The sequence below is a fragment of the Periplaneta americana genome, chromosome 12 (assembly GCF_040183065.1).
Source record: "Periplaneta americana isolate PAMFEO1 chromosome 12, P.americana_PAMFEO1_priV1, whole genome shotgun sequence".
In the NCBI taxonomy this organism is placed as follows: Eukaryota; Metazoa; Arthropoda; class Insecta; order Blattodea; family Blattidae; genus Periplaneta; species Periplaneta americana.
Window position 1 is genome coordinate 102,599,550 of NC_091128.1, and position 12,754 is coordinate 102,612,303.

The 12,754-nt window shown below is 34.2% G+C and overlaps 1 protein-coding gene across 13 annotated transcripts in view; it reads right to left on the minus strand.

The window, feature by feature from the left end:
• Positions 1-356: 356 nt before the first annotated feature.
• Positions 357-12,754, minus strand: part of sv (paired box protein shaven) — a 1,022,136-nt gene continuing 1,009,738 nt past the window's right edge. For 10 of the 13 annotated variants that reach the window (XM_069841828.1, XM_069841829.1, XM_069841827.1 and 7 more), the window contains one exon: positions 357-2,896. In XM_069841828.1, the coding sequence (XP_069697929.1) occupies positions 2,673-2,896 (224 nt within the window). In that variant the 3' untranslated portion in view covers positions 357-2,672. Of the gene's footprint in view, positions 2,897-5,261; positions 5,441-12,754 lie in introns of all 13 variants that reach the window. The other 3 variants (XM_069841833.1, XM_069841830.1, XR_011335301.1) reach the window with 2 other exon arrangements.

Genomic DNA, 12,754 nt, shown 5'->3' on the forward strand with positions numbered 1-12,754 from the left:
TAGCAGTTACTCGGCGCAGACATGAAGAGTATGCATTTTTTATTTTGTGTCTTCTATTGTTATACTATTAAGCATTTTAATAATTAAATTAAAAAATATGTGGAAATAGACACTAAGACCATGATATAGACACTAAAGAGCCAAATAAATATTTTAGGGTAGGCCTACTATAAAACTCTACCAGCTTTCATGGTTTTCCACGAAACATGTACATATTTTAATTTTTTAAATTAATGCTTAAGGAACAAAGTAGGCAATTACCCTGAAATCCCAGATCTACTTATTTCAAACTATTATGTGTTGAAGCTTCCATTATGAGGGTAGGCTAAGAGTGTAAAAATGAATTAAAACACGGGTTCAATTAATTAATACTTTACAATAATTTTATTTTCTATTTAACTATCCTACATGATATCAGACCATGTGACGGAATGAGGTTCGGGGATGAGGACCGTAGTAGAAAACTGAGGTGGGGGTGTCAATGAAAAGGGAATGATGATTGAGACAAGATTTGGATGGGAGGTGCATGTGGCAAGACATAGGCTGGGGCAAATGTTTGGCGGGACAAAAACAAGGAACTTGTCACATTTTTAAATTAAAAATGAACTGAACAAAAAAATAAGAACATTTGGATCGCTCTTCTCTTTACATATCAAAACTTACGTCTATACAATCAGAATTATTATAACTATAATAATGAAGACATCATTATTACCTTTGCAAGAAAATAACATGGGATAATTATATTGCTTTAACATTTTTTTCCTCTTTGGTTAGAATGTATTACACTTTTATTTTCTTATAAGAAAGGAAGCAAATAATAAATAAAAACACATTCAAAATCTTTTTAAGCAACTTCCACGCCATTTAATTATTTGAAGAGTACTTTGTGCATACTCTTTGACTAGGAGTGAAAACTGTTGTTACTCGTTTTCATTGACAGAACCCTAGTGATCACTTGGTTGATATTTCACTTTTCAAATTTCATATTTTAATATTTACTTTTAATAATCTGAACTAAAATATAAAGATTGCACATTCCTGCAGTTCAAAATCTATAAGATATTAACTCTCAGGGGCCCATCTTTATAAAATTTCTAATAAATTAATACTTAAATTATAGAACATCAAATGTTAATGGAGACTCGGCTTCTTTCGCTTTACGCTTTTAGGTTAAAGTGCTAATATTAACTGAAATGTGATGGAATGCAGTTTTAATTCAGAAATATTTAGCTACTTTTAATGAAATATGCAGTTAAAAATCTATAACCTCTCATTAGTGACTTAGAAAGTATAGAATTTATTTTGGATAAAATTCGAACCGTTTGGTATAATTAGCCATGTGATTGTTCAACAATTTTACTGTAACAACATTCATTCCATGAAATTGATTTCAAATTTTCTACCTAGAAATTGGTGTGTGCGCGTGTAGTGATTGTTTACAACGGACATGATCGTTACGTGAAAACAATAAGTGACTTATCGTGTAATTATGAGTGATATAAATAAAATAAAGACACGAAGAAAAGAAAGAAGGCCGAGTCTAACATTTACACACATTTATTGTGACGTACTGTCAGGTCGCAACGGATGTAAGAGTCTTTGGTTTTTTCTGTATACAAAAAAATAAAATAAAATTTGAAACAATATTTTTCATACACTGAATTTCACCTGTCCTTCATTCAATCTCTCGCTCTAAAAAGTCTTGCGTTTGGAACAAAAATACTTGCTCGAATCTTAATTTCATCAATCTATATAATCCAACACGATCTCTGCTTCACTAGCGTCTTGTTTGTTTTCCTATTTGTCTAGCAACATGAACATATTTACAATACGATACTTTTCGTCCTTCTCACAGCACCTCTTGCTCCTCCTAGCAGCACATGAAACAGGCACCGCACTTTCATTTGTCACTCGATCGCTGCCTCGCTGCACATTCGGTCACTGTTAATGGAATTGTCACAATCCTACTTGTAATCGTAGAATTGTTGTTTACTTGTGCTTTCAGAGTATCAAATCGTTGTTTTAATTCTTGTTTGGGGTATTTTTTTTACATCTTTCTCTGTGTCCAATTTTCGGATCATGTAATTGATCTTATAACGTTATTTTTTGTCATATCAAGGTCCTGAATACAGAAAGAGAAAACTTATGTAGAACTGTAAACTAATGAACAGCCTCAGTTCCAGATTTCTCCATGGAAGAAGTGCACAAGCTGTTTGATTTTATAAAATGTTAGCATTAAGAAACATTGATTAATTTTACATCAATGTAAAACAATTTCTTTTACTGAGTACTCGACTTTGTAACATGTTGGACAATTTATGTTCATGTGAGACGTATTCTACAAGTCTACATGTTTCCAACAAGTTGCTGTAGTTGTAACATGAAAACATTAAACTTTTTTTAACTTCACAATTACCAACTCATAACAACCGAGATTATTTTCTTCTAGGTGCATTCCAGAACTGTTTTTATTATTTTTTTCATTGCATTCACTTAAAAAAATGTACAAACACGTATTAACTTATTTACTGTAGCTACGTCATCATTTCATCCATGTCTGTAGTAGCTTGTAGTAGTTGATCTTTGGTTTTACAGCCTTCCCTACATTGTAGAATCCTTTTGAGATCTGATGAGAATATATTGCAAGTTCTCGTGAAGTCTTGGTGCTGTCAGCCAAGAAGCAAGTCCGCCGCAGAGGAGCTGATGTCTGTTTTCATGCACGCGCTGCCTGTGGGCGATGCCGCACTGGCACCAGAATTTGCTCTGGTGGCTGCTATAGGAGACCTGGCTTCCACCCCTGCGTCGCCGTCAAGGGCGCAACTTCCATGTTGGAATAAGTTTTGGTTTAGTGTGGAACAAGATGACACTCCATTTCCGTAATAATAGCTGGAATCTGTGGAAAAAAGGAAATGATGTCAGTTTACTTGCTGCACTGACTGACTGTAATGAAACTTCTTATGTGTATATATTGCTATGATTCTGACAGAAACCTACATATGTAGGTACGTATGTAAATACATACTCTACATACATAAACATACATACATACTTACATACATACACACGCATACAGAGAGATATACATGTAGCATGTATGCAGTTTATACATAGTCTGCAGAGTTTTTACATACAGAGTGATTCAATACAGGTTTTGGATAATTTGTTCGAAATTACAAAATTTTCAAGTGTGAAGTGTCGGCATTTATTCTTTTAAAACTTCTAAACCCAGATTAGCCTACCGTCCTATATATAGGACACTTTCATTTCATAGCGAAAGGTACTTAAATTTTACAAGCACCTCTAATTCTCCATTATTCCTGTACATGAATTTCGTATCTACGCTGCATGCTTATTTTCCGCATGTAATACTTGGTGCCCAGTCGTAAATATGTTACCATTAAAACTCGAACTCCGTCAAAACCAGTTTCAACTAGTAAAAACTAGTTTAAGCAAATGTAGTTAGATAGAAAGCGAGTTTTCGTAAGATGTAGAATCAATGACAGGTGGACAGGTTAGGTTTGGTAAGTTTAAGTTTTCGTATGATAAAAGCCTAAACAAACCAAATCTAACCTGTCATTGATTGTAGATCTTACGAAGACTTGCTTTCTATGTAATACGTTCTTAAAACTAGTTTTTACTAGTTGAAATAGTTTTAACTGATATCGGGTTTTAACGATAACATATATACACGAATCACGTTCTTGAAAATTCGTACAAGGTAAGCTAGTCTCTACACCAGGATAACAACTTTTTCCATGGCCGGGAACTTGTCCTTAGAAGCTAGTGAGGCCCGCTGCGGTGCACTAGTCCCTGTGGGTTCGGACGGGGAGGGCCCAGGTAAAATAAACGATTATACGGCACGCCTAAATGTTGACGTGGCAGACAGATGCACCGCAGTGTGGGGCCTGTTTTGTTAATTTTGTACATGCATTACTGCACTCATTTATTTTTCATTTTGCGCATTTACTATGATAATATGCACTAAGATATCTACAACTTGTTGCATGATAATCGGTAAATTATTTGTGGAGTTATATCATATTATTCTTGCATCTGCACATAAAATTTGGCATTCAGTGGAAAATTTTGGGTACATATCTGGGTTAAATGGCAAAAGAGTTCACAACACAATTTACAGAAAATAACTTGCGTTATGCACAATAAGGTATAAAATGATATTAATTTATAGGCAGAAATACTAACAGTGAAGCAGATTGATAGTGTTTCAATGTGCGTTGTTGTTAGTAACATACAACTGTGCGTGAACTTTTAAACTGAAAATCCATAATAGTTGAAAAAACGTCATAAAATAAATAATTGAAAATAAGAGAAGGCACGGCCTTGCAATATTTTGGAACACCGCTGAAGGCGCTAAGAGCTACATCGTAATGAATTCTGTATTCTATATGTTATTAGATGGCAATAATGCTTGGGCATTATTGTATTCTACAACAGCCAGTGAATTAAATTCTTCACGATTCCTTTATCTATGTTTAACCGTTCCTCGAGATATTCAACTCTGAAAGCACGTTTCTTAATATGACGTTGAACTGAATTCACACATACAGTGTAGAAAAAGACTGGAAAAAAAGTCTCAATTTTCAAACCTTTCTTCCTGATCTAATAACGATAGAACTAAGATTCAAAATGTAATGAATTACTTCGGAATATGTATTATATGACTTTCTTGTGTTAAATTTTATCGTTACCTGGTTTACATGTTTCGACTTTTTATGGGCCATCCTCAGAACTGGTCGTTGTTAGTCTTGGCGCCTCTTGTTTTGTTTCCTGTGAGGGTATGTTCGTGTGGTGTAATGTAGAGTCAAAGAGTGTGTGTGTTCAGAAATTGAGTTGTGTGTTGAGAATTTCATTGGGGTGTGTTCTCAACACACAACTCAATTTCAGAACACACTCTTTGACTCTACTTTACACCACACGAACACACCCTCACAGGAAACAAAACAAGAGGCGCCAAGACCAACAACGACCAGTTCTGAGGATGACCCATAGTAGGTCGAAACTTGTAAACCAGCTACGACAGAATTTAACACAAAGTCATGTAATACATATTCCGAAGTGATACAGTGTTAAAAGTTGTGTAATCAGGATGTGTAATGAATTAATTTTTAATGTGGCATCAATGACTAAAATAAAATGTAACATTAACAGTTATCAATGTTCTTTGCAACTAAATACCATGATAAATTGCCATGTCCTATGAATACAGTTCACATATCACTGTAAGTTCTCAAACATACCTGAAGAATCACTCTGTATGCTGTAACATATTGCTAGAAGTTGAGGCGCATCTTTAATACTGCGTGGAAGTCACTGGCGTAGGTTCGCAGCCCATATAGAGCATGTTTGTTGGTCTTTTGTGTTAGGTGGTTGCTGGCCATCATGATGGCCCCATTTCACGGCCTGATATTGGGCTGCACTGCTAGACAAATATCACTTATTGGCAGAAAAGTGCAGGTTTGTTTCATTTTCATTAGGACTCTGTGTATTCCTTGACATATGCTTGTCCTATGTTCTCTTTCATGCTACTATAACCAAATGACAAGGGCTCTCCGATGCGTGTGAATGTACGTATAGTGTTGTCTCCGTAATACTGCGGATGGATTTTTTATTTATTTTATTTTAGTAGGTTATTTTACGACGCTTTATCAACATCTTAGGTTATTTAGCGTCTGAATGGGATTAAGGTGATAGTGCCGGTGAAATGAGTCCGGGGTCCAGCACCGAAAGTTACCCAGAATTTCCTCATATTGGGTTGAGGGAAAACCCCGAAAAAATCTCAATCAGGTAACTTGCCTCGATCGAGAATCGAACCCGGACCACCTGGTTCCGTGGCCAGGCGCGCTAACCGTTACTCCACATGTGTGAACTGAGGTTGGAACTGGATGAAGAATCCAGTAGTGGAATTCGGTGAAGATAATAACAATTTTGATGATTATGATATTTATTATTATTATTATTATTATTATTATTATTATTATTATTATTATTATTTTAAGGTTTGAGTCATTACACGTAGAATATTGTTTTTACGCCTACAGCTACGTGTAGAAAATATTGTAGAATATGTAACATACGTAGAAAATTGCAGATTTAAAATTTGTTTGTCTAATAATGCATTATGAGAGGATAAATATAAATAACTAATTTATTCGAATATCATGACATAGCCTATATCATACTTAATGCAGCAAATGAAATATTTATATTCGGTGATTTTATTATTTAATTGAAATCTAATATATTGAATTTAAGAACAGTTTTCTTGAGTTAGACACTTAACTACAATACTTTTACTAAAGGAAATTAAAATTAAAACTCTTTATGAGTTTAGTCCAACTGTTTTTGGTTGTAGGGCCAGATGACACTTTCAATTTAATCCGCGTGTCAGAAAGATATAATAAGATTAAATTGCTATAATTATTAGAAAATAGAAAGAAATATGTCACAAATCAAACTATTTTGACTTTATGCAAATCTGGCTTTCAGGTAGAAGCTCCCTGTGAAGCAGGCTTGAATAATTTCAAGGGAAAAATTGTTCCGGGGCCGGGTATCGATCCCGGGACCCTTCGCTTAGTTCACGAATGCTCTCCTGACTGAGCTACCCCAGGAACTATACGTGACACAGTCACAATTCTTCCCTTTATATCCACACAACTCAAATGGGCTGACAAGACGCCAGAACCCAACTTTGAGTGCACACAATTCTGTGTGACTTAAATTGTGGCTTTCTGTTAACGTACCTCCAGTAACGAATGTATTATGCAAATCTGGCTTTCAGGTAGAAGCTCTCTGTGAAGCAGGCTTGAATAATTTCAAGGTAAAAATTGTTCTGGGGCCGGGTATGTGTTTTATTTATATTTACTTTATATTTTACAAACTCAAAGAATATACAAATAACAATCAAATACACTTAATGAGAAAATAGGGCTGTGTGTTGGTTTACTAGCCTATAAATTCAATATCCATTCGATTTGTGTAGTGGTAAGCCGCAGTAACGATTTCAATAAATCTTCTGATAACTTGTTTCCGTGCTTAGTTTTTAAGAATTTATTGGTATAAAATACACGTTCACATGTTATGTATGTGTTATCAAACATGGATTATAATTATTTTCAAAACAAAATTTCGCAAGTTTGCATACTGTTCCTTCATAGCTAGTCTCCAAATCTGAATGGGCTGAAAATTTGTCATTGATATAAGAAAGTTGTCACTTTTCAGGTCACATAGCACCATCTGCAGGTCTGAATCCACATCAGTCGGATATGCTTCCCAGGTTTTTTTAACAGAATAAATCTAGGTTGTAGTTCATCAAAATCAGAAAACTTTGTATAAATTTCTTCTAAATCTCTGCCACATATTAAGAAAATGGAGAAAAATCAGCAAACAGACTAGCTTCACCTTAGAGCAGCATTTTGAATGTTTCGTGTTATTTTTAGCAACATCTTCTTTAAATATTACAGTATTATCTTTTTCTTGGACAAAACATCATGACTCATAAGCGCTGTGATGTACTGCTTCTTACCTTGAAGTTTCAAACAAAAAATGTTCAATTCTGTAAGAACTATGCACAACCACTCTCACTTGTTAGTGTTTTGCAACTTTTGTTCGTAATTAAAAGTTTCACTTTTTACATTTTCTTTGCGAAAATTGAGGAAACTCCTTCCTGACCTTAAAAAAAACTTATTCAATTTTTTCCGGCACTAAGTCAAATATTTCAGAATAGAGGGAAATGTCAGTATACATAGCATCCAAGTCTTCAAAGGGAAAGCATTGTAACTTTTAATTTCCTTCATATTCAAAGCTACTTTTGGTATAATTTCAATCATTACTTATGATAAATTATGAAATTATACCGAAAGTAGCTTTGAATATCAAGGGAATTGAAAGTGATAATGTTTTTTTTCTTTCTCTTGCAAAATCTTTTTAGAAACACATCGGATTTTGGAGGCGCAGCGAAGATATTCTCTTTTCTGCTCCTATATGCCTAATTCTCTCAAATTCATTCCTGTAACAAATTTAGTTTTTGTGTAGATTATATAATAGCCAGTAATATTTTATCGGTACGTCACATACGCTACAGTAGAATCTACATATAGATTACGTATTTTCTATTGACACAATCCTGATTATTATTATTATTATTATAATAATTATTATTATTATTATTATTATTATTATTATTATTATTATTATTATGTTGGTGTTAATTGTGGTTATGATAGTGCAATTTTGGCTTTAGTCGTAATGACTGTGGTAATTTTTATGACGATTATGCGATTACAATGTCAATATAGCTTGTGAAAAAACAAAAACATTAGCAATGTAAGGAATACATATGAGACGAGGAAAAATAGTTACAAACAATCATAATTAAACAAACTGTTCTCCTGCCTCTCTTACTAAAAGTGGAGATAAACAAAAGTAACATGTACGAGAATTCCTCATTGGCTACCGAAGAAATACCAAAAGCATAATGTACTTCCCATAAAATACATATACTTTTTAGTAATTTGATGCTTTATGATTCTTGGAATCCAATTTTAATATTTTCAAACAGTGAATGCCCTGCTATTAACAATCTGTGTATAGCTTCCAATTTGTTTTCAGTTGCCATTAAAATACAGATTTATTGTGTGAAGTTTCTACGATACCGTTAGGCCTATGTGAAATTTATTACACAAATTTTAATAGTCAAATATTCATGATTCATGTATGTATCTAATGCCTACCCACTTCGCTTTATGTGATTCGAGTTTTATGGTCAAATACTGACCATTTTACAAAAAACGTATACGATTTGTTAACGATTTAAAATTAAAAATGTGAAACCGAACTCGCCATCATCACGTCGCAATGAGTAAGCGTTCGTATTTTACCTGAAACATCAGTTTTATATAAAAATAGAATCAGGTAGATAGAAAATTATAGCTTTCTATGAGAAACATCGCCAGGAAGAACATTATACAAAACATGCTTTATAGATTCGTTGAGAAAATATATCGTAAAGTCACAAGTGATTATTTACATTACAGAAATTATAATTGAATTAATTTTGTTTCCTTTTCATTTTATTTGTACCATTAGGTACAAGTTATGCATTTAATAAGTAGGGAGCGGGTTTCTTTGTATTTAAATATTTTTCTGCAAGTGATGAAGCACAATTAACAAAGTTAAAAATTCCGGATGTGGAGTTCCAGCAAAAAAACAGAATTTTATTTCACATAAAAACAAATAGGCATATTTCCCCAAAAATGATGTAAATACGTATTTTCAGGAAATATATTGTAAACACATCGATCTTGAATTTTTTTATTTGCATTACTTTTTAGAAGAGCTTTTAAATATTTTAAATCTAAATCAGTTTTAGACATACGTTATATTTTTAAAAGAATTTCTACGCGCTGTGTTGTGTATACGTGATCCATTTTTGTTGTTCGTTCAATATATTTGGCTGTACTTCCGTAATAGTAGTGTCACAAGTCTGAGAACTGCTAGGCAGCATATTATCAATGTTATTAGAGATTAAATTAACATGAAGAAGAACGAGAGATCTTGCAAAGTATTTTCTAGTAGTAATGATTTTGAAGGTAGTATGGGTGGTAATAGTGATGGTTCTGAATTGGTGATGGATGATAGTAGTAATAGTTCTGAAGGTGGTGATGGGTGGTAGTAGTGATGGTTTTGAAGGTGGTGAAGGGTGGTAATAGTGGTGGTTTTGAATGTGGTAATGAATGACAGTAGTAATGGTTCTGAAGATGGTGATGGGTGCTAGTAATGATGGTTTTGAAGGTGGTGAAGTGTGGTAATAGTGATGGTTTTGAATGTGGTGATGAATGATAGTAGTAATGGTTTTGAAGGTGGTGATGGATGATAGTAGTGATGGAATTAAAGGTGGTGATGAGTGGTAGTAGTGATGGTTTTGAATGTGGTGATGAATGATAGTGGTGATGGTTTTGAATGTGATGATGGGTGGTAGTAGTGATGGTTTTGGAGATGGTGATGGATGATAGTAGTGATGGAATTAAAGGTGGTGATGAGTGGTAGTAGTGATGGTTTTGAATGTGGTGATGAATGATAGTGGTGATGGTTTTGAATGTGATGATGGGTGGTAGTAGTGATGGTTTTGGAGATGGTGATGGATGATAGTAGTGATGGAATTAAAGGTGGTGATGAGTGGTAGTAGGGATGGTTTTGAAGATGGTGATGGATGATAGTAGTGATGGAATTAAAGGTGGTGATGAGTGGTAGTAGTGATGGTTTTGGAGATGGTGATGGATGATAGTAGTGATGGAATTAAAGGTGGTGATGAGTGGTAGTAGTGATGGTTTTGAATGTGGTGATGAATGATAGTGGTGATGGTTTTGAATGTGATGATGGGTGGTAGTAGTGATGGTTTTGGAGATGGTGATGGATGATAGTAGTGATGGAATTAAAGGTGGTGATGAGTGGTAGTAGTGATGGTTTTGAATGTGGTGATGAATGATAGTGGTGATGGTTTTGAATGTGATGATGGGTGGTAGTAGTGATGGTTTTGGAGATGGTGATGGATGATAGTAGTGATGGAATTAAAGGTGGTGATGAGTGGTAGTAGTGATGGTTTTGAATGTGGTGATGAATGATAGTGGTGATGGTTTTGAATGTGATGATGGGTGGTAGTAGTGATGGTTTTGGAGATGGTGATGGATGATAGTAGTGATGGAATTAAAGGTGGTGATGAGTGGTAGTAGTGATGGTTTTGAATGTGGTGATGAATGATAGTGGTGATGGTTTTGAATGTGATGATGGGTGGTAGTAGTGATGGTTTTGGAGATGGTGATGGATGATAGTAGTGATGGAATTAAAGGTGGTGATGAGTGGTAGTAGTGATGGTTTTGAAGGTGGTGTGAATGATAATAGTGATGGTTTTGAATGTGGTGATGAATGACAGTGGTGATGGTTTTGAATGTGATTATGGGTGGTAGTAGTGACGGTTTTGAAAGTGGTGTGGGTGGTAATAGTGATGGTTTTGAAGGTGACGGTGGGTGATAGTAGTTATGGTTTTAAATGTACTGATGGGTGGTAGTAGTGATGATTTTGAAGGTGACGGTGGGTGATAGTAGTTATGGTTTTAAATATACTGATGGGTGGTAGTAGTGATGGTATTGAAGTGATGATGGATGACAGTAATGATGGTTTTGAAGGTGGTGATGGTTGGTAGTAGTGATGATTTTGAAGGTGGTGTGGGTAGTAATAGCGATGGTTTTGAATATGGTGATGGATGATAGTGATGGCTTTGAAGATAGTGATGGGTGGTTTTGAAGGTGGTGATGTATGGTGGTGAATGTAAAGTTAACGCTATTACAGGCAAAATCGGTCCAGAGGTTGATGGGAGGTTAAGACTCCCACCTTTACAGTAATAGCAGTAGCTATATCAGTGATGAGTGGTGGTAGTGGTAGCTTTGAAGGCGGTGGTGCTGATTATTGGTGGTGTAAACTGATGCGGCGGTGGTGGTGTAATGTCACTGCTGAAGATGATGTTGATAATGAAACAAACTAGGAATAGATTATGACTTTAGTTGTTATATAAAATGGTTGTTTTGGTGTCGTTCATTGATAGGAACCACGTAATCAGCAAAAATATGTTAAGATGCCCAATTTCATGTCACGAATGCATTCTTAATTTCGATATGTTGAAACTATGAGTAATTAGCATCACTTTTCGACCAGCTTTTTAAATGCTGTGAGTGAGTGTGTGAGTATTGAGTAACTCTCTGTGTGTGTGTGTGTGTGTGAATCTGAAAATCGCTCTGAATGTTATAGAAAAGAAAAATATCTTGTTTCTGTTCAGGAGCGAACCCACGCCTCGTCAGTCGGTAGGCAAGTCTGATATCAATATAAAATGCATTACTTAGTACAACATAATTTGAAAGAAATATTGATGCAAACAAAGGAAAATTAAACGAATTTTATTATGTTAACAAAAACTTGACGGTAGGCAAAATAGTTAAATATTCTATTTCTAGAGATTTATAAAATATTTTCCTTTGTTTTCTTGTCATGTAGTTTTATTAATCTTGTAAATAAACTTCTTTATTCTTACATCTTTAATAAATTGTGTTGTTATATTTTAATTTTGTACATTTAAGCAAATTTATGAAAGTGTAAACACAAGAATGTATCAGTCTATTATAGAACTAATGTGTAAGACATCTATAAATCACACCGAAGCATAAAATATGACTGTTGCTACAGTATAAAATATCTACCAGACAAAGAGATCATATTTGACAATTGAAATAAAACTTAATATATACATAATGTCTGAATTGAGTAAATTGACAGTAAATATATTTTCATTCTATTTCTAGAGCACTAACTTCGAAAGTCTTGAATGTGAATTTAATAAAAGAAAACTGAATAACAGTAATTTATAATATAAGAGTGCAAAATGAGATTTTATGCGCGAGTGGAAATTTTAGCACCCGAGGCGAAGCCGAGGGTGATAATTTTCACGAGCTCATAAAATCTGTTTACTCTCGTGCGCTATACATTATTTTATCCATTACTGGTATCTAAATTTAATTTTAAATTGTACGCCTTTTCTTTATAATGTAGGTAGGTTGTTTGTGGAGAAGTTATAAATTAATAAATATATGAATTTTATTGTTGTTAATGTAATGGTTGTCACGGAGAGAGTGATTAAAAACTTTTAATCTACTGCTATGAATAAAGCCATTGTTGAAGTTACTAA